Genomic DNA, 22,628 nt, shown 5'->3' on the forward strand with positions numbered 1-22,628 from the left:
ACTCTGTTGATTTCTTGGCGGGTAATTAGACTATTGTATTTTTCATTTGCACCTCCAGTTGTTGGCAGCCGCTGTTTTTCAGCTGTATTTTTGTATTTTAAAAAGGACTGCGTGTAGTGTGATGAACTTGAAACTGCAGTGAAATGTTCCCCCAATATGTCTGCCTGTTCCTGTATGCTTGTTTGTGTGCCAGGTGTTGTTAAAAGCGGAATTGTGAATGGTGAAAAGCTACCGTTTAATTTGCGAACCTGCTCCCACATTTTTTTAGATGTCATCTGACTGTTAATGGATGAAACATAACTCTGCCATGATGCTTTCTCGGCACCCCGACGGACGTACCGAGCTTTGGCTCTTGCCTTCTTAAAATTAACGAGATTTTCATGTGTCGGGTACCGGCGAAATTTACCCCAAGCTCTGTTTTGTAGTTTTTTTGCTTCCTTGCACTCTTTTGTCCACCATATTTTATGACTTTGTTGCACCACTCCTGACGACTGTGGAATAGCTGTGAGTGCAGCAGTTATGATACAATTAGTGAACTTTTCATTTATCTGGTCGATGGAGAGATTATCTAAAAGTATATTTTCTAAATTTGCCTTTGCTCTAAAAAGTGACCAGTCGGCGAGGTGAAGCTTCCAGCGCCGTGGCCTTGTGGGGATTATTTCCGGTGGGGATGTTAAAGTGATTAGTATAGGGAGGTGGTCACTGCCATATGGGTTGTCAATGACATCCCATTTAAAATCATTAAAAACAGAAGGTGAGCTAAAAGACAAATCTAAAAAGGTCATTTTCCCCGAGGCAGGGGAGCAGTAGGTGGCTTTTCCTGTATTTAAAAGACATACATTGTTTGTGAGGATAAAATCTTCGATTATTTGACCCCTAGAGTCACAGTGCTCGCTTCCCCAAAAAGGGGAGTGAGCGTTAAAGTCCCCAACTACTAGATACGGTTCTGGAAGTTCATTGATAAGTTCTTGTAAATCGTGGACTGTTAATGTAGAATGTCGAGGAATATATACAGAACAAAGAGAAATTGTTTTATGGCTGACGACACTGACCGCAACGGCTTCAAGTTTTGTTTTGAGTTTTATTTCTCGAGCAGGAACACCGCTTTGTACGATAATCGCGACGCCTCCAGAGAGTCTATTTGCCTGCTCACGATCGCGTCTAAAAGTTTTATAATGCTTCAGGATGTTCATATGTTGTGGACCTAGATTGGTTTCCTGGAGACATAAGGCTACGGGTGACATTGACCCTAAAATGTTTTTTATGTCATCGTAATTTCTCAATATTCCTCTACAGTTCCACTGAACTAGAAAAGCCATGTTTTATGTTTTGGGGTAGGAGCAACGAGAGGTTTACTTATGTTCTGGGGCCGTTATGGTAGCCCTGCCTTTTTTTCGCTCAAGAGAGCTGTTCCGCCGCTGTAAAGCAGACGGGCTGGGAGTTTGGTCCATCACCTCGGAAGAGGTGCTGGACGACCGCGAAGAAGCCGCGGGTGTGTGGGTGTCAGGCCTCCCCCGACGGGGGGAAGTCCTGCGGGATGCTGACCTGTGGGCCGGCACTCCCTGGCTTGTAGTTGGCAGAGCAGCTTTTGCTGTCTCGGCCTGGGGCGTGGATGGCACTGCCACAGGCGCGGTGGAAGTGGCCGCGGCAGGTGCCGGAGCGCTGTGTGGTGCTACGCCCCCGCGCACCACATCAGCGAAGTTTGGTTTTGCTGTGAAGGAGAATGAATTGGTAAGCGCAAAACGCCTCCTCGCTTCTTTGAATGAAATGTTTTCTTTAGTCTTAATGGTGATGATTTCTTTTTCCTTTTTCCAGGACGGACACGCCCTGGAGTATGCAGCGTGATCTCCTTCACAATTCGCGCAGCGTAGAGCTGCGTCGCATTCCTGAGACTGGTGGTCCTTTGATGCGCATTTCGCGCAGGTTTTGCGGCCGCGGCAGCTCTGTGAGCCATGGCCAAACTTCTGGCAATTGAAACAGCGACGGGGATTGGGTATGTAATGCCTTACGGTGATTTTCAGGTATCCAACATCGATCGTTTCGGGCAAACTGCTGGTGTTAAACGTGAGGACCATGTGTTTGGTGTCTATTTCTTTGTTGTCTTTGCGGATTTTGATTCTGTGCACTTCAATTACATTTTGATCGGAAAGTCCTTCAAGCATTTCGGTTTCTGTTAGATGGATGAAGTCAGCCTCTGAGATTACGCCTTTGACTGTGTTGAGGGATCGGTGGGGAGTTACGGAGACAGAGATGTCCCCTATGGAATCGATGTTTGAGAGTTTTGAGCATTGGATGCTCTCACGGAGTTCGAGGAGTAGGTCGCCACTGGACATTTTGGATACCTTGTAGCCAGGCCCTAAGGTATCTGTTAAACATTTGGTTACAAGGAATGGGGATATTATTCGAGCTTGCTTTTCGTCACTGTTGCTATGTATCACATGAAACTTTGTGAATGTAGGTTTCTTTTTCGAAAAAAAGTCTGCTGCCTCGTTCCGCACTCTTTTAAGAGAGCGATCAGGTTTTGAAAGGGGGGGAGCCATAAAAAATTGATGTTTTTCGGTCATGGTGCCAGCCACCCACCATGGAGTCCAACAAGGGGACGCGACAGGAACTTGAAAGAAAGTCCTGCCCACGCCAGCTGTACACCTTAACTATAACCTAATATGACTCAACACAGGGTAGTTGGTCACACACGGTTAACCCTCGCCGCCAGGAAAAAGAGGAAAAAACCAAGAAGGGAAGAGGATACAGGAAAGTTGTAAGAAAGGAGATAGGACAGTGAAAGATGGAGATAAGAACAGGAAAAGGCGACTGCCGATTTCCCCCGGTCGGGTCAGGCCGGAGGTGCCGTCTACAGGAAGCTGGGGCCAAAGTGGTGTGTTGCCTCCGCCGAGGGGCCTTAAGGGTCCAAACGCTCGGCATCGGCTCAACCACCAGGATCCCCTTTTCCCCGGACACGGCGATGCCACGCACGGCTAAGCGCGGATGCTCGGGTCCGTGGTGACGCATTGTTCACCGTCATCCCCCTGTGGGGATGTCCCTGCGGATGCTCGGGTTAACCCCGTGGTGTCGACACTCACCAACGTCTGCATGCTGCAGACGCCTCCCTGCGGGGACTTGCTCATGTTGCAATTTTCATTTGGTAAATATGTGCTTCTTTTACTTGCACACAGCTTTTGAAAGGACTAGTGCAGTGATAATTGTATTGAGCTTCATAAAATTGTAGCTGTGAATAAAGGTTTGCAATGAAAGGTGTCTGCACTTGGTCACAATATGTTACTGCCTTAGGTGCACATTAGTGGCAACATGACGCACACGATCACTACATTCTAGTTGCATTCTTTTTTCATGGGGTTATATGCAGGATAATATGAAAAGGGCATTGAATTTGACCCTTCCTTGCATTATTGTCGTTCATATTTGCAGGCACCTGGAGAAATGCATATGTACCCGAAGGTCCTTCACTCGGCCGAGCAAGCTGCAGAGTCTTCTAGCATCCTGGTTTCTTTTGAGCGATTACAGCTCACTGCGGTGGATTTAGTAGATGGGTTCGCTTTGCTTTTGGCGGTGTTCTGGGCATTCAATGTCAAGTACACCCCAAAAGCAAAGCGGACCTGTCTGCTTCTTGAAACGCTAATGGGACTTGATCCCAGTGAGCGCCTCCCGAGTGTGTTTCGGGCAGCCACAATTGCAGCAATGAGTGAAAAATAAAAAGTTATGAGTGTTGTACATTTGTGGCACTATTTATTGCAGCATTGTTATTCCCAACACAGACTGAGCACCATACTAATGTGCAAACTGTAGTGTAGCCATAAAGTAGTTGTATGAGCAAAAATTATTCTGCTCAAAGATCACAATCCATTTTGCTCATTACTCTTTTGTAGATGTAGAGCAGGTGGATCCTGCAAAAGATATGAATAACTTGCTCTGAAGAATATGTGAAATCAGAAAATTGGTAGGATACATTGAAAACAAGTGAAACTCCTTTCGAAGGAGTAAAATAACATCTGGGCTGATACTCCTTGAAGGAGTACAGTCACTCTTAATGAACGGAGTCCTGGAACTCCACCTGAAAGAGTAATAGGATGCTGCTTGAATGTGGTAGCTTTACTCCCTCGGAGGAGTGCCTGTACTCTATTGCAGGAGTAGGATAGTACTCCATGAGTAGGTGTTCAATCACTCTTTGTCCAGAGGGAGTAATTTTATTCTGGAAAAAGGAGTGGAATATGGGACAAGCGAATACTCCTCCAAAGTGTGTTCTGGGCACTCCTCTGTACTCCTTTAGTTCTAAGAGTGAAGGTCTCTTCCATGACACTCCCGCCAACTTCAGTCATCAAGTCCTCGGTGGCAACAAGGTCTTCGTCGGCGAAAACGAAGTCCATGTGGCTTAGACCCGCAGGCACAAGGTTCAAGTCGCTAGCGGAATCCCAAAGCTGCTCCAAGCAGGCCGTCGCGGCGGCAGCATCAGCGGTTGCAGCGACGTCAATCGCGGTAGCTTCGTCCCCAGCAGGCGCCGCCTCCGCGCTGCTGCTTCGGGAGAAGCCGGCTTTCTCGAAGCAATGGGCGATGGTCAGATGCTTCACCTCCAGGCTCCGCTTGCGAAGAAAATCGCCTTTACCAAAGGCACCTTCATGCCGCAGGAGAGCAGACGACGCCATGAAAAGGACGCCGTCAGCCGAATTTTGCTCTTATTTTCGCGGAAAAAATCGCCTCAAGGACGCAAAAATGTGTTGATTGGCAGATTATTTTTCGGTTGGTATTAAATCTCTTCGTTATATCCACTGACGCGCTCTTATTTGCTTCGTTAAAACCGGACCCAAAATGTATTGAAAATGCAAAAATGGGAATGGGAAATTGAAATCCCTTCGTTATAACCGCTATTTCGCTATAAGTGGCTTCTTTATAAACGGGCTAGACTGTACTACACATCTGTTTTCATGGGGCACGCAACGGCTGAGGATATTAAAGACCAACTTTTGAGTGCACTAGAACCGTTGCCACTGGCGAAGATTCTTCAAATCTCAATGGACGGACCCAACGTGAACCTGAAATTCTTCAAGATGCTGCAATCTCACCTGCAGGAGAACTTTCAAGTCCACTGTCTTGACTTGGGTACTTGCAGCCTCCACACTGTGCACAATGCTTACAAGGCAAGCATCATAGCGAGCAAGTGGGGACTCTACACCCTTTTGTCCAGTCTGAGTGCACTGTTTGAGAATGCCCCTGCAAGGAGGCATGATTTTTGAGCACTCACTGGGAAGGCAGTATTTCCTCTGAAATATGTTGCCCATCGATGGGTTGAGAATGTGGCTGTCATCGAAAGAGCTCTGGAACTCTGGAGTGATGTGAAGAAGTTTGTGGAATCCGCAAGGAAGAAGCAAGTGAGTCTGCCAAAGTGTGTGTCTTTTCAGAACATTGTTGAATTCATTCAGGACACATTAGTAGTGGCAAAGCTGAATTTTGCTCTTAGTGTTGCTGCCACACTGAAACCATTCCTAATGGAATTCCGAACTGACAAACCGATGCTATTTCTTCTGGCAAGAGACTTGGAGACGGTAGTCAGAAAGTTAATGACAAAATTTATCAAGTGTTCTACATTGTCTTCAGCAACGGGAATCACTGGCGTGCTGCAAATTGATATAGAGGACCCAAAGAATCATACACCACTGGAAAAAGTGGACGTTGGTCACACAGTCGAACAAATCCTGAAGAAGAGCTGCAAGTGCAAAGGATATATTTCAGTTCAAGATGGAGTGTAAGCAGTTCCTAGTCGCAGTGACGAAGAAGGTCCTTGAGAAGAACCCCTTAAGGTTCCCAGTGGTTAGAGGCCTTTCCTCGCTTGACCCTCGACAAATGTGCTGCAGGCCTAATGAGTGCCTGGCAGGCCTCAAGAAAGTGTTGGAAGCACTCATTGCGGCAGGCAGGCTGACAGATCAGCATCGAGACTCTGTACTTGCAGAGTACATGGAGCTGTTGCAAGAAAAACATCAACTGCAACTTTTCGAGAAAGCCACCAGTCTGGACACCTTTTTTAGTAAACTTCTGCAGTTCAATGCTTCTTATGCAGAGCTGTGGAAAGTTGTAAAATCTTTGCTTGTGCTAAGCCATGGTCAGGCAACTGTTGAGAGAGGCTTTAGCATAAACCGACAGATCTCTGTAGAGAACTTGAAAGGCCTCTCTTACATCTCGCAACGAATTGTGTGCGATGCAGTGGAAAAAGCAGGTGGTATCTTTAACATTGTCATCACAAAAGATTTGAGGAAGGCGGTATCAGCTGCAAGGCATCATTATAGTGCTTACTTGGAAGCCCAGAAAAGGCTGGAACAAGAACGTGTCAAGCAGTCAAAAAAGCGCTGTGCTGAGGACCAGCTTGACAGCCTCAATAAAAAAAGGAAGATACTGGAGGCAGCTATTAGCGATCTGAATGCATCAGCAGACGACTATGCGTAAAAGGCGGAAGCAGCCAATGACCTCACTTACATAATCAAATCAAATTCTATGAGAAAAGCAGCAGAGGCTAAGGCTGAGCAATTGTTAAACCTGAACAAAGAGATTGAGGCAAAGCTTCAGGAGGTCTCTTGAACTTTCCTTGGTGTGTCTTGACAGATATGTTATTTTACATTGAGTGCAATAAAGATATTTATTTTTTAGAATACTTTTGTGTTTCGAAACTACGAAATACAGCTTCGTAGCAAGTCCTTGAAAACCTCCTAGAAGGGCCTTGAAAGTCCTTGAATATCCTTGAATTTTTTTCTGTATAGCTTGTACGAACCCTGCAGCGATAGCGAGGAAAGCAACAGTGATGTCACATTGCAGGTAAGCATGTCTGTTCTGACAGCGCTGATATTTATTTTGCACTTGTGAATGAATAGTGATGTAATATCCATGTGGTGACATGTGCTTCTCTTTGCAGGGCCCAGCAATAATTTGCTGGAGATCCTCGCTTCAAAAAAAAAAGGAAGCTCTCCGTGCAAAAGGGGACAGATGATGCAGAGTTAAAAAGGCAGCTTGCAGCAGCCCATGAACAAGTGGCCAGCCTTAATGAAAAAATTCAGCTGAAGGAGACAGAGATCAAAGAGTTGCAAACTCTAAATAGAAAACTGCAGCGAAAGCTGTTGGACTCATTGCACTGGATGCAAGGTAAACATATTTTTCTTGTGCATGGAGAACACAGTAGAATGAGCAGTGACTAGTCTTTGAGGGCAGTATACTGGGTTTGTTGAAAATAGCCATTGATCTGATGCTTTTTCATATTGCAGTTGGTGCAGCCCATTCATCAGATGCACCGCCAGCATTGCAGACATCAGCAGCACCGTCACCTATCAAGAGTATCGCCAGAGCCATTGCCACAAGCACCAGAGCTGCCTAACACGGTACACCACTTGTAATTAATGAATTCAGGTTGGTTGAAGGATTTATCTTTCCCTTCAAGCAAGCATATATATATCGAAACGTCGAGTAGAATAAATATGTTTCCTTTAACGAAGCGTATACTTCGCTATATATATATATATATATATATATATATATATATATATATAGTAGGCATATTCAGTTCTTGGATTTGCATTATCTTTTTCAGACTGACATTGGGAATGGGCTCCAGATATCCAGCTCGGCTTGGAGGAGAATTAAAAACAACCCCAAGGACTCGATGTTCGTGAAAGATCTACTAACTGCGGTGTGGAGCCCAGTGGAGTTGCTTGGGCGGTCTTTGCAAGGTAACTGCAAGTTACGAAATTTTTACCCAATCTTATCTGTTTAATTACTTTGCATTCCTTTGTTTTCTGCTCTGCAGGAATGCACTGTCCACGCTTTCCTGACCGTCCGAGGAAAGAGCCGCTGTCACCGTGGAAAGTGTCGACGAAGCGTGGTGAGTGAAGAACAAATAAATCATCATGCCTAATGCTTCACAATGTCATTCAATGAGTTTGGGCAGGGGAATTTTGGAGTATGTGCTCATTGCAGTTTGACAGACTGCTACAAGGAGCGGCTCGAAGGGAAAGGGCTGGTGCCTGAAATGATGCCAGGGGCATTGAAACAGATGAATCGCTTCATTGTAGAGAAGATAAGCGACATCGAAAGGATGGCCAAAAGGTTTGCAGTCTGGTTAATTGCGCTGTCACATTTCAAGACGAAGAAATGAATTTGCTTGCAGAAGCATTTTGGCTGTCTGCGCCTGCCTTACTCTGTATGTGCCGTATGGTATTCTCTTACTGTGGTGCTATATCAAATCAAATTCCTGCTATATAGAGACATGCTGTTATGAAATAACCAGCACTTTTGTCATTACAGAGCTTTTTTCAAGTTTTACGCTTGCTACAAAGTAGTCCGTGTGTATATATTTTGCCTTTTATTCTTGTACTATTTCAGGGCGACCAAGGAGGTGCACTAAGAAGCGGGCCAGAGAAAGAATCAGAAGTGTCCCTGTGGCAGGATTCTTTTATTTGCATTAAATTTATCTCTACTTCCTATCTATATGCCTTTTGTGCCTTGTTACTTCCCAATTGATCACTCCAACAGAAACCAATTGTCGCATTACAGTTGGTCTAATTGGTAACATTTCAGTTGGGCCAATTGGGCACGTTCCAGTTGCGCCAATTGGGTACGTTCCAGTTGGGCCAATTGGGCACATTCCAATTGGTCCAGTTGTGTACTAATTTACGATTGGAAATTTTTCCATTTGGTACCAATTGGAATTTTTCCAATTGGAGTCAATTGTTTTTTTTGACTGGGTCACTGATCCTAAACTGTTTGTGTAGAAAGACGGGAGCGTTCCGAGAGAACAGTAAACATTTCCACGCGTCTACAGAATACCAGGTTTCTTCGTAAAGCTGTGACTGCAGGCAAGTTGCAGCTTGGCTTTAAAAAAAAAACGGATAATTGGCCCCCGGGTCACTGATCCTAAAGTGGGGATGTGGGAATTAAGAAGGGAGCGTAACAGTAAACATTTCCGTGTCTGCAGAAAGCGAGGTGAAGTCCTCTGCGCGGGCAGCTAGTCTCCAGCACAAAAGATCTGTCAAAGTCAATAATCCTGTGGTCAGAGATGAGCTCGGCCACTGCGCTTCACTCACAATTCATTTGTCTGGCGTCAGCTTTGCGGTGACCCATCCTTTTCGAAAAATTTAGTTTCCTCAGCGTACTACGCCAGGCACTCAAGGCAGAAGGTTATGGACACTGCGCCTTGGAATTTTACTATAGAATGACTCTGGTCGTTTGATGGTTGTTGTTAAAGCTCCTCTAGCTTCGGTGGTTTAAATGGTAGTCAGGGTGCTTGCTGCCGCATCCTGTCCTTTCCGAGAATACGGGCGAAGGTTTCGTTGGCGCCTCTTACGCATGGAATGCAAGCATGTTTTTGCACCTGGCGTTTACTGCGGCTAGTTTGCTTTTGGAAGGCAGAGAAACTGAAGAGATGGTGGGATTCTGTTCCCTCCCCTCTGCGGAATCGAGGAAGCGGTCCAAGTTGCGAACCGTTTGAGAATTCGACGGGCATGCAGCGACTCATGTACACTATAGCTGAATGAGGGTGGTGGGGCGAGGGGGCAGGAGGGGAGAGTACTTGTCCGAGAGTCACGCATGCACTCGCGGCCGAGCCAGAAGCTGGAACGACTGGGCTCACCACAAGGGGGCGAAACTCTCCTCTTCCCCCGCCTCCCCCCTCCATGCCCCGGGAAGCTGATGATGATGATAATAGTGTGGCATAGCTATTAGTAGCGGGTGGGCACAAAACTTGTGTCCTAGCTGAAGAAAAAATTTAAAGAAAGGAAATGAGAAAAAAATAAAACGAAGCACACAGCAAAAAAATAAGTGGTAGCGTCACCTTCCAAGCCATGGGGTTACAATGTTGGGTTGGTGGAAAAAATCTGCGCATAGGAAGCGCAGACACAAGAGGCGGAACGAAATACTTCCTGCTAATGTGTGCGCGCTTTATTTGTGCTGTAAATTTTTTCTGCGTCAAGGATAAGAACCAACTGGCTCAAATCATGCAAGTGCCCTATAAGGAGGGACAGACGTCCTTGCTTGCGACTACCGTGTTGACTCGCCACCGCACCTGACAGAGCTTCACCGGACTTTTGACCGACGTTCGCCACTGTAGCTATGCAGTTAAGGTTCGTTTGACATATTTCAACTATAAGGAAAAATTCAGTGCAGTCACTGATGCCGCTGCATGATTTTATGAAAAATTTCACTCATGCGCTGTGCCATGCTTGACATTCTCTACCTCCCCACAGGCCAATCATTTCATCAAGGGCCGGAGGCTGCGTGCGCTGTTGCAGGACGTACCTTCAACTTTGTCGAACAGGTAGGCGTGTTTTCATTTGTGTTCTTATTGTCACTTGCTGTTTAACTTACGACAACCAAATCGAACGTCGCTGCAAACTTACCCCAGTCTGGCATGGCCTGTTCCGTGCTCTCCAAAGTTCTTCATTGAACTTTTGAGAGATGTTCGCCACTGCAGATTTGCAGGTGGCTGGTTTGACCTGCTGCAACTATAACGAAAAAATTTGGTACAGTCACTGATGTCGCGTGCACATACATTTCGGACAAAACTGGCCTATTTTGAGCATTTTTACTTCCATAGCAGTGTTCTTGGGTCCGGTTAGCTCGTGTGATGCAGTATGCAAGACATACGGAAGCCTTCAAGAGTCATGTCCACAGACATCACAAAACAACAGCGTGATGAGGTAGTACCTACAACCCTCATGTGCAGTGTGCCAGAGCCAACAGACCCTCACCAGTCTGACGCCACATATGGCTGAACATTTTAGGAATGGTGTTAGTTCTGTTGTCTGTCCATTTGCAGGCTGTGCCAGTGTGATGACATCGCTCTCCCCATTCCAGACCCATGCGTGTCGTTATCATCCAATAAGAGAGGACACATCACACAACTGAGGCCGAGTTGGCTATGATGCTGAGATGATGCTGCCAGATGCTCCTGCTGATTTAGGCCTTGAGCAGCCATGTCTGTTGACTCACTTGAAGTGCCTAATGACAATCACTTTAAAAATGCTGCATTATTTGCTGAGAATGTAGCACTCTTCCTTCTGAAGCTAGAAAGCAAGCACCATGTGCCTGCGAAAACTGTGCAGTGTGTGATGGAAGGAATGAAAAATCTGCACAAATTGAGCCAGGATATGGCATTGCATGACGTGGCGAAAAGTTTATCGGGTGATGCTCTGTCAGCAGTTCAGGATTTATTGAAAATTTGCTTCATAGTGTAGCATCCGGGGCACTCACGTCTCTTCATTGCTGTCAGTAGATTTACAAAAAAAACTCTCATTTTGTTCCTGCTACTAATATGGTATTTGGTCTGGACAGGCAGAATGTGTTTTGCACATACCATTATGTCGCCATTGGAGATCTCACTGATATCCTTATGTGCCAGACATTAAACACTGCAAACAATATATCTGGGGTGTACAGGCAGGACCATCCGCACTTCACAACATCCGAGAATGAGATTCAAGTGATCTTGTACCAAGACGAGTTTGAAGTTGTAAATCCTTTGGGTTCAGCTAAGGGAATACCTATTTAAGGTGCTTGGAGTGTATGCGACACTTGGTAACCTGCCTTTGGATTGCAGGTCACGTGTCGAAACCCTGCAGCTGGTCATGCTTTGCACTAAAAAAAATGTAAAACAGTTTGGGCTACACCGCCTGCTAAAACCTATAAACAAGATTTGGCTGCCCTTGAAAAATCGGGAATAGAAATAAATGAAGAAACCGATAAGGTCCGCTTGAGCTTTATTGTTGGCAACAACTTAGGGAGTCATGCAGTTGGGAGCTTCACTCACAACTTCAGTTCTTCATTGCACTTTTGTAGATGCTGTCTGATCTCAAGAGCAGAATTTGAGCAGGAGCCGCACGTGCTTGCAGAAAGGCGAAACCTAAAGAATTATTTGAGCTCCCTAGAACAGCTGGCAAACGGGGTATGCAAAACAGCTTCGGTATTGCTGCATTCTCCCTTCCATGCCCTTGAACATTACCATGTGTGCAATGCAGACTTACCTCCATGCATTGGGCATGATGTTTTTGAGTCATTCAATATGATTTGGCCCTATATATTCGGTACTTTGTCAAGACAAAAGCTTGGTTCTCGTATGATCATTTAAACAACAGAATCTCAGGCCTAAGATATGCAGCCCATGACATGAGAAACCAACCATCTAGAGTACCAAACCAAGGTGAGAGACTAGCAGGACATGCCATCCAAAACTGCACACTTCTCAGACTACTCCCTCTCTATGTAGGAACCAAAAATTTCAGATAACGCAGACCCAGTGTGGCAACTGGTGCTTGTGTTGATGGAGATAGCGAATTTGTTAATGGCAAGAAAAGTAACGCCTGCTCAGATCGCATACATAAAGGTTCTGATCGAAGAGTACGTGATGTGCCGCAGTGAACTCTTTCCAGATGTCAAGCTTAGGCCGAAACATCACTATATGCAGCACTGTAGTAAGCTTACTCAGCAGCTTGGCCCACTTATTCATGTGTGGACCTTGCGCTTTGAGGCGAACCATCAGTATTTTAAAGAGTGTTCGCTATGCTAAAAATTTCAAAGATGTCACCAGCACTTCACCAGACATGGGATATTCTGATCGAATGCATTTGGTGGAAACCTTTAGCCACATGCCATTCCTTCAGGACACCACACTGTTAAGAAAGGCTACTATAGGGTTTTGCACCTACACCCTCGGCGATTATGTTTTCATAACAAGAACACGTTTTGATGTTATCTTTGGCAAGGTTGTTTGCATTCTTAAGGAAAAGGAAGATGTCATGCTACTGTTGCATCAGCACATAGCTGGCAAGTTCATCCGAGCCGTCTCTGTATTTATTAGAGCTGTCTACAGATACTGTAGTGTTGGTTCCTCCAAAGGACTTGATGCATTTATCACCATATCATCCTTACAAGTACGAAGGTAATTTAGTTACCAGGGTGGATACCTCTTTCCCTGAAGCACTATAACTCTGATGTCGTTTTTGAAGGATATTAGACATCAAATATTGGGTTGCATATTTCCTTTGTAGTGATGTGTAAGACAGTACAATCCCATGCAGGACTGCTGCATGGTATTTGGCTACAACCACTCCAGTAAGTTATAATTAAATTTCTCCTTTCAAGCTACGTTGATTTCGGTAAGATTAGGCAATCACTTTGACATCAAAGGTTAATATAGGTCATTTGAGGTACAAGAAACTCAATATAATAGCAGCATCATAGTCTTAAGGCGCCACAAAAAGCTACCCCTACATCAAGACTCGGAATGATAATGAATACAGGTGCTGTAGTTTTATCATGGATTTTTCGTGTTTCATGTGATCTGTACCTAGTTCTATCATGGCTTTTTTGTGTTTCATGTGACCTGTACTTAATTATGACGCTGTAGTCATCATTTAGCTGTTCAAAGTGAAACCACAACAGCATGAGAGAAATTCAGTCATAGCTTACTTAGCACTTTTACAAAGAAAACGTGCAAAACAATTTGATGTCTGTGTATATTTTCATTATAGATTTTTTTTTTCCCTGGTATTTCATTCTGCAATGCTGCTTAATTCTTTTATCAGTTTCTCAGGTCAACACAGCCAGTCATTCCAAGTCACCTGTTAGGGCTGGATACAGACTTTCAAGCCTGTGTTCCCTATCTCTCCACACTAAACACCCCTGAATTCTTTTCTGCAGAAGTGGCCTTCTCTTTTCAGTTTTGAAGGTCATCGAGTAAATCCTCATTAGGTCTTTTAACTCAACCTTGTGTTAAGAAATAGCCTGTGCAATGGCGCTCTTCGGCCAATGACGCCCTTGCATCAATAAAATCCGTCAACACCATCACCAATTAAAATGTGATCTATAGTTGAGAAAGGGGAGGCAGATAGTTTCTTCACACTCAGAACGTGAAAAAGGGAGGAGAAAGCCTAATAGCATTTTCGATAAACAGCACCGGTGCGAAGTATTATATTCGATAAATGGGGCGCACCGTCTGGGAGCACTTTTTTGTTGCCCCAAGGCGCACCAACAAAATCGGCGGTGCGCAGGGGAGCAATCCCAGCAGGCGTTGCAGCAGACAAGCAGACGACAAATGGCGTCCACACGGGAAAGGCCCGATCTGCTTGCCGAGATCATTGATGACATCGTTACAAGCTCTTCTGACAGCGAAGATGAAGAAATATTGGCATTGATAAAGGAAAATGAAGGCAATGAACGGCCAAAAGTTGTGAACTTTGTGGACAGGGTGGTAAAACGTTTTGACGAAGCCAAGGTAAGTTACCACGATTATTACTTCCATGTGACCTATAGGGGTTCATGTACAATGCTAGCCTTTATTTTAAAGTTCCGCTTATTCTGGAGAACTATTATGGATGTATGTGTGACTGCGAGATATGGCATTGAATTTTCAACACTGCTATGATGAGATGTTAATTGAGAAGCGCTCGTCGCCCTCGCTAGTTCTTTTGACAGAAAATGCGCTAGAAGCTGTTGCCATCCGGAGCACATCTCATCGGCTGCCATCACGGTTGTACATGCAGAACCTGGCGCCGCTCTCACGGCTGTTACGCCTTATCTTTCCTGGCCAGTTAGGCACACAAACATTAGCCTGGGCGAGCATTTTCGTTGCAATAGAGCAGGTGGCGTGTCATATAGCGTATTGCCCCGCGTATAAGTCTCAATTTGAACTACCCTACCAAGAAGACTATGTATCCACGGCAGCAATTCGTAAAACAGGTCTGATGGGCTTATTTGTTTCAGTTTCGAAGGCACTTTCTGATCGGAAAAGACATCTACAAATTAATTGCAGACTACGAGAACTCCAGCTTCTATGGAGAAAGCAGCGGTCGTGGTCCACACATGCGGAAAACGGCAGAAGAGCATGTTCTTTCATTCCTCTGGCAAGTGAATTGCTGCGAAATATCTGGGATTGTAACTGCATGATGTACTCGATATATATATTTTTTTTTCAGGTTTTCTGGGAACAAGACAAGTATCCGAGCTACTGCCGTGGTTTTCGGTATGGCAGACAGCACACTGCACGACAGTATCGAGCGTGTGGCAGAATTCCTCGAGAGCATCAGCACAGATGTTATTCATTTTCCCCTTTCTGATGAGGCAAAAGTGGATTGCAGTAAAAAATTCGAGAAGGTAAGGTAGCGCGCAGCCGTTACACTATACTATTTATGTTAGCATGCACTTTATTATGATCTAACTTTTTCTTGCACAAAATTGAAATGTTCATTTCAGCTGAACTTAATTTGTACCCTGGAAACGAGTTTTTTTCGCGTTCCTACATATGAAGTGGAGGCCAAGCGGTGCATGAAATATGCTTTTCATTTTTCAGATTTCCGGATTCCTAGGAACCTACGTGGAAACGAGGTGCCTCGACAATAAAATAGGGTCAACTTATGTAAACAGGCATGACAAAAAATCTCATAATGTGCAGGCTATTTGTGACAGTCAGCGTAAATTTCTCGATGTTTTTCTTGGGCACACAGGAAAATCAAATGATGGGAAAGCGTTCAGGCGGTCATTTATCGCAGATGGCTTGCCATGGATCTGTGCAGGAAAGTATCACATACTAGGGGACGCGGCATACCCCATTAGAGAGTATTTGTTGACTCCATACAGAGATTATGGCAACCTAACCCCTGAACAGACTAACTACAACTTGAGGCTCAGCCAAACACGCGTCTGCATTGAGAATACGTTTGGCCTATTGAAGGGCCGGTTCAGGCAGCTGCTTTACCTCGAGCTTCGGACAGTGGAGAAAGCAACACTGTTTATACTTGCGTGCTGTGTACTACACAATCTGTGTATCGAAGCAGGCGACACGGACATTGGTGATGACCTCGACAGCACAAGTAGCACAAGCAGCATGAACCAGCACTGTTCCGCAGTGCTGCCAGACTGCACAACGAAAGATAGGTTGCTGCGGCAGTTGGGTGAAAAGAAGCGCAAGGAGATTGCACACTACCTGTTTTCGCTCGTGTAACCAGCATGCTTTATTGAATTCTCGGTGTAACGTGTTGGTGAAACTTGTATGAAATAAAATTCTTAGCTGTTCTGTGCCTTTATGTGAGTGCTCTGAAAAGCTACGTGAATGATGCTACAGAAAACCCCATATAAGTGTCCATTTCAATATATTTTACATTATATACAACAAAATAAAACATTTGACACGCAACTGCAAAAAAAAGGTTACATGTAACAGAAATGGCATTATATATATATATATATATATATATAATGTGTGTGTGTCGGAGCATAAGTCTTAAGACCTATTAGTTTCATTGATCTGTATCCGCCAGGAGCTTGCGCAGGAGTTCCATTTTGTCTTTATGGCGGCGCTCCCACTGCTCCTCTCTGTGCATGTGGATTTTCCACATTGTTTCGGCCACTGACTCTCTCTTCCACCTCTTGGTAGCTGCTGCATCAGGCTGCTCGGTTTCATTGCGTTTGGAGTGCGCCTTGTGTTCTAAACGACCCGGTGCTCTCAGGAGCTCAGGTTCAATACTGTCGTCAATGCTCTCTATTCTTCGGAACTCTTCATCATAAGGCACTGGCGCAGGATCAGCTCCGCAGGATCAGCTCCGCAGGAGCTGTTGTGATTGCGACCTTCGGTTCGCCTTTTCTTTATTGTTTTGAACCGATTCTGACATTGCTCTGGTGTCTTTTTCTGCCCGAGTTGATTATGAATATCTGCAGATACTGCTGCCCACACTGCCTTCTTGTTTTTGAACCGCATCATGGGCCCTATCTGCTTCAGATAAGTCTTGTAGTTGTCGAGCAGGAGCTGGAGGCCCTTCCCCCCTGCTGTCAGGCCTTCCGAGGGAATCACCCTGTTCCTTCTCACCACCTGCAGACCGGAAATAATTCGCCAACACTAAAAAAATAAAAAAAAACACTGCCTCAACTGCAACAGCAGGATGGATACAGTTCGCATTGGCACCGAATTGTATATTTTCTCGTGCATTTATATTTAATACAAGAACAAATGCGCACCACATACTGTCGACACCTTTACTGCAGCAGGGAAAGCTCTAGAAGGTCCTTCGCCACCATTAAGGGTAGATCCCAAAGCTTGGAGCTTTGCCGGATCTATTCAGGAAAAAATGTTGTGAAACGATTCGTTTGTACGTGCACAGCTGACACCCTATAGCAGCAGCTTGGCTACACAGATTTTTTGAAGCCTGAGCTCGGATACCTGCACACGTAGCATCGACAGTAGGATAAGTGTCAACCATTCTTCTTCAATCGACGGGTTACTTGCAAATAACTTTTTTCAGCACCAGCATTCTAAAAAAATATGTAGCTACAAGCTTGAATTGAGAAAAAGTGTAAAGCAATCAAACGGACGAAATGGAGATATGGAGTGTAGACCATGAGATAAAAAAGTGGCATGAATTAATACCTACCAAGAGATCAAAGAACAGGCATTGCAAAAATATATTTGCACTTTGGAAAATGCAAAGGTAAGGCCTGTACTGGGTCGTGAAATGCCTGCAGACATCATTATACATTTCTCATAATTTTGATGAATGCACCTAAAATGCATGACATTATGCATTAAATGACGGTGTGCTGCAAAACAGTTCTGTGAATGAGGAAATATATCACAGACTTAACATTTTCTGCAAGCTTTGTGCTATGTTTTGAGACAAAATCGTATGTGTATTTGAATTAGTGGCGATTCTGAGCATGATTGTGGTGTGTTGGTGTCACCCATTTAGCTTTCTCTTAAGTCTTACTGGTGCAAAGTGAATGATGTGCAAGGTCATAAAAACTAGTCGAGATCTGGGAAATAGAAACTCATCTAACAGAGAAGGATGAAATGTCAATTCAGGGAAAATATGTGCTGGAGTAACTTCTTCAGAGCTAGTGCTGTTTCGCCATGCTTAGGTCTCAAACAGTAGCAACTGCTGAGTACAGAATGTGGCCTATGACTTGGTTACCAGTGCAAAGCGCCTCTTCTGTTCCAATGCAAAACACCTCTATATAGCTCTAGCTGCTAAGTTAGCATGTGTTAAAACACCCTTTGCAACTGCACAGGTGTGCTTGTGCACATAATTACTGAAGAACTTTGTGGCTTTCAATGCGTATATTGCCTCCACAGGCCTTTCTTAGAGATGGTACCGAGCTGGAAGAGGGCCTGTTTGAAGAATATCTGAGTGAACGTCCTGTGCACGAAAGAATATTTGTTGTGGGCGGAGCCTCGGCGCCTGCTAAACCTAATCTTCAAGGTGTGACGAAATTTACTGGTTCAGCAGTCCATTGTTGTCTGCTGCATAACACACCTAGCAGTCTTATCAAAATAATGGCATGCACAGTTACAATTGCTCGGTTAATATTAACACTACTGTTTACGGTTGCTTATAGAGTATAGCGTCCCTTGGCTGTAATTTGCCATCCTCTAAGTAGCATATATAGGGAGCTATAGTGACATGTAAAACACTACCTTTATCTGTGCATGTGACCTTGCATTATTTTTTGCACGACAGAACGCCGTATGCACGAAATAATGGTGCAGATGCTGAAAACTGTGCAGACACAGTAAATACAAAAGCTTCTCTGGCAACTTCCAATGAAATAAGAAGGTTAAAGATAGTCTTGAGGTAGCAACATAATCTCATTTTAATGATTACCTCATGCTAGTTTCATAATATAACACTGCATTTGGCAGGCTGTAGTGCCACTGCGAGATGCCAAAACAAGCAATCTAGAAAAAGGTTTTTGGAGTTACAATGCTGTTAAATACAGTAGATAACGTATTTCAACAAAAATTAGCACAGCTTCTTGTTTTTCATGTATTTAAGGAACATGGAACATTAAAACAAAACAAGATAAAAACTACCTGCAAGGTAGCAAAACTAAACCTTGTGTTTCTTAACCCCTTTTAGAGTGACGTGGAGCAGGAGGCATTGAAAGACTCTCAAAGGCTCAACAGGAGAGTTACATATTTGTATTGGACACGACATCTCTGCCAGAGAATGTACAAGAACGCCTCGAATGTGACACACTGCCCCTTCCACCAAGAGAAAGGAGAGAACTCGTGTGGCATGTTGTGGATCAGATGAGGTGCCGGACATCTCGTCAAAAAAGAGAATTCATAAGGACAGTGGCCGAGGACCTTGTAAACAAATTCCCGGGCTTCCTTAAGGACACTGTTCTTGATGGCAAGGTGCCTGGGAGGGGATATGACTCCCTGTTCCAACAAATGGAGAGTCGGGTGGAAAATCTTCACCGTGGGCAGTGTAGCCGCAAAAGAAGCTGTAATTATGGATGCCAGAACTGGCAGCCTCTTCTTGACGCAGAGGCAGCAAAAACCCTCGAAGAGAAAGTGTCGTTTTTGAAAAAGGAGGGGAAGAAAATGTTAGGTGAGCAAACATCAGAGTTCTACATAACTGATAACTTGTAATTAATTTTTCTGCGATTTTGTAATCAAATGATTACTTTAAGATGGTAAAGTTTTGGTAGTTCAGCTGTTTTTTGTAATTGATTACTGGTAATTCATTACTTCTTTGCAAAAAAAAGGCTAGCGGCGTGAAGCGTCTGTGACGATGTGATTGCGACAAATAGTTTGGCCACACACGAAGGTACACATGGCTACCCGACTTGTTGCGCTTTCCGTGGTATTCGTTCCTAATCTAGCTGGCGCCGTTTAAGAATCCTTCTTGCAATATGTTGTGCCTAGTTAATTCGTTATAATAAGAAAACTGCTTTTTCGTTGAACAGTTAGAAACGGCATAAAGATGGCATGGGTGATGAGAAGGAATACTAACAAGATAGGCGCTGAAAACCGATTCATTTAACTTCAAAGAGACACATTTTTAAGTACAACCATCACACAGACATGTCGCATGATCAAGCAATGAACTTAATGGTCACTAACAGCACACGCAACTATTTTGCATACCAAAAAACAAAAAAATCTACATAAAACTGGCTTATAACTTGTAATATCAACGCATCTCTTAGCCAGGCTGCGCCAGAAGAGAAAAAGGAACCAGTGGAGACAGTAAAACCATTCACAGCAAAGCAGTGTCAGAAGCACAAAGGCACGACGAATGTCAAAGAAGCAATAGTCTTAGTTCTGCCCATTACTTCAACTCCTCGCGTGAATAGAGCACACTGGTTATAGCATGCTCCCGATATTGGCGAACATGTCGGGTGGCGGAACAAAGTTGCGGCTAAATTTGTGAAGTCCTTACATCGTGTGCTGCTGAATAAAACAGCTTAGCCAAAGCTGTCCAAAATCTTCATATCTTTAAATTATGCACAGAATACAGTTTGGCAAGCCAGGCGCTGCACTTCATTTCGCGCCCGATATTAGGCACAGGCAGTGGGTTTGCTTCTGTATACATTTCATCCCCAAAGTGCACTGATGGCGCAAATATTCAAGCTTCTTGTTGGCGCAAATATTTTTTGTTCACGAACTACGTCCACTGCCAATGAAACTTGGGGCCGGTGGGAAAGCGGTGAAGAAATAGACATTGCAGATGCGCTGAGACCTTCGCATTACATGGCACTGGTGCGTACATACTGGCAGCGTTTTCTTTTTCTATTTTCGTTGACAAATGTCGCAACCAGCAATAAAACATTGATGCCTAGGTTGGCGTTCTGTACAACATTGCTGCTTTTGTTGTACAGACGCAAACACGCGCTTGACCAGTGGCTAAGCGGCCGGACGTTGCTATGCGCACCGGGTTATCAGCCCAAGGGAGGACGGCAACAGTGGGGTGTCACGCAGCGCACGTGTTTGAGAGTATTTCTCCCTCCCCTGCCCACTCCTAGTAAAATGGTGTATACACAGCGGTTTGCCACCATACAGACCAATATCAGGGATGGAATAGGGCTCGCTCTGGACGAGGTGTCGCTCTTGGAAAGCCGCTTTGTGACCACCCAAGAAGCCGCGAAGAAGAGCCCATCCGAAGTGCGCCTCTTCCACACGAACAAAGATGCTGATGCCTTTAACATCGTGACAGCCGAGGCCTGTACCGAATACGCGATTCACTGTCTGGCTGTAAACAACATTTGTGGCCATAGGTCCGACGAACAGTACGCACACGCCAAAGCCACAGTCGTCATCGTGTCCAAAGTTCAGACGGGCAACTTGGCTCATAACATCCTACTATGCCTCGAGAAGCCCTGTATGACCATATGGAACATCGACGTATCAAGACAGCCTCGTCATTGGTAGTGTGGGGATCCTCAGGTACGTTCAAAGGGACACAGACAACAATTCGCTGTGCTTATGGATCGAGTTTCCAACTGGTGCGGGTGAAGCGGCCCTGCTGAAGGGACGACGCTACCGAGCGAACAATCCTAACATCTGCGGTAATTGGGTTCCCATAGAACTCATCACCATCGGGTGCCACTTGAAGGGAAATGGGCTAGGACACATAACCGTCAGGTGCAAGCAATTCCCCGCGGTCCAGGCGAGCGCGATAACCGTTCATAAGTCCCAGCACCTATGATGAGATTGTGGTCGATTACTCCAAATAGCACATTCAGAAGCTCGTGTGCGTTGCTCTCAACAGGGTTACCACCATCGACGGGTTGTATCTGATGAACAAGGCCAACGACCATCTGTTCTATCATGTCAAGCACAACCTGGATCGCACTCTTGCCAACGAGTTGAGGAGACTTGGCAACCATCGTCTCCTAACTGTCACTGCCAAGTGCAATAGGATACTGGCAGGGTACTTCGTCACCATTGCCTGTGTCAACGTGTGCTCCCTCGGTGCGCACAGTATAAACGTTGCCAAAGATTTTGTTCTTCGCACACAATACCTTACTATGTTTCACCGAAATGTGGCTGGACACAAAGCCTCCCTACGAAGTTGATGGTATCGCTGCATCAGCGTGGTGAAGCACTGTGACAACCGCGCCGCCGGTGTGGCCATTTATGTTAAACGAGACGTGCAGGAGGAGGACGTTTCCCTGCTCCAACAGGTCTACCAGTATGGCGAAGCTTGTGCTGTGCGGCTCGGCATCATGGTGGTAGTGTGTGTATACACTGCGCCCAGAACCGGTGAGATGGCAGCGCCAGACCATATCGTGAGAGAGCTGCAGCTCTGGATTGGGAAGGAGGCGTTGGTAGTTGTCGATTTCAATCAGAACGTTCAGATGTCTAGCACATTTACATATGCTACGCATGCGGGCTGGTTTGGAGATGGCTACTCCTATGAACGCAATTTCGACCAACGCAATATGTGTATTGATTTGGCATTCCATACGGAAGTCAAGTACTCTACTTGCCGTTTCACAGACCATAAGACGATGCTTCTTGCGATCGTCTTGAAGAAACAGGCATCAGAAGAAGTTGAAGGGGAGTAAGAAGAAGGAACAGAACAACGACCACAAGCAGGAATTGATGAGTGCAGAGGAGGGAGGTGCTTATGTATACGTGGATGATGCTGATAAGGGTGGAGTTGACACCAGGGCCATTTTTTTTACCTATAATGACTACACTAGTATAGCCAGTGTAGCATGAAGTCTTTTTTTTTTCTTTGCCAGTGAAAAAATAGTGTAGCTCTGCCCACCTACAGGAACGCATTTTTCAAACGAAAAGTGTAGCTTGCAAACTACACTTCTTACACTGCGATTTTTAAGAGTGTATCTAGCAGACAACGAAAAAG

At 45.0% G+C, this 22,628-nt stretch overlaps 1 protein-coding gene and 1 pseudogene across 1 annotated transcript in view; both read left to right on the plus strand.

Moving 5' to 3' along the window:
- Window positions 1–3,711, plus strand: part of LOC149362234 (uncharacterized) — a 34,910-nt gene extending 31,199 nt beyond the window's left edge. The window contains exon 8 of the mRNA XM_089567476.1: window positions 3,427–3,711. Within this exon, the coding sequence (XP_089423602.1) occupies window positions 3,427–3,711 (285 nt within the window). The remainder of the gene's footprint in view (window positions 1–3,426) is intronic.
- LOC149362233 (uncharacterized) overlaps window positions 1–7,030 on the plus strand; it is a 43,414-nt pseudogene extending 36,384 nt beyond the window's left edge.
- Window positions 7,031–22,628: the final 15,598 nt, after the last annotated feature.

This window comes from Amblyomma mixtum, chromosome 2 (genome assembly GCF_055824585.1).
Source record: "Amblyomma mixtum isolate Tamu chromosome 2, ASM5582458v1, whole genome shotgun sequence".
Taxonomy (NCBI): domain Eukaryota; kingdom Metazoa; phylum Arthropoda; class Arachnida; order Ixodida; family Ixodidae; genus Amblyomma; species Amblyomma mixtum.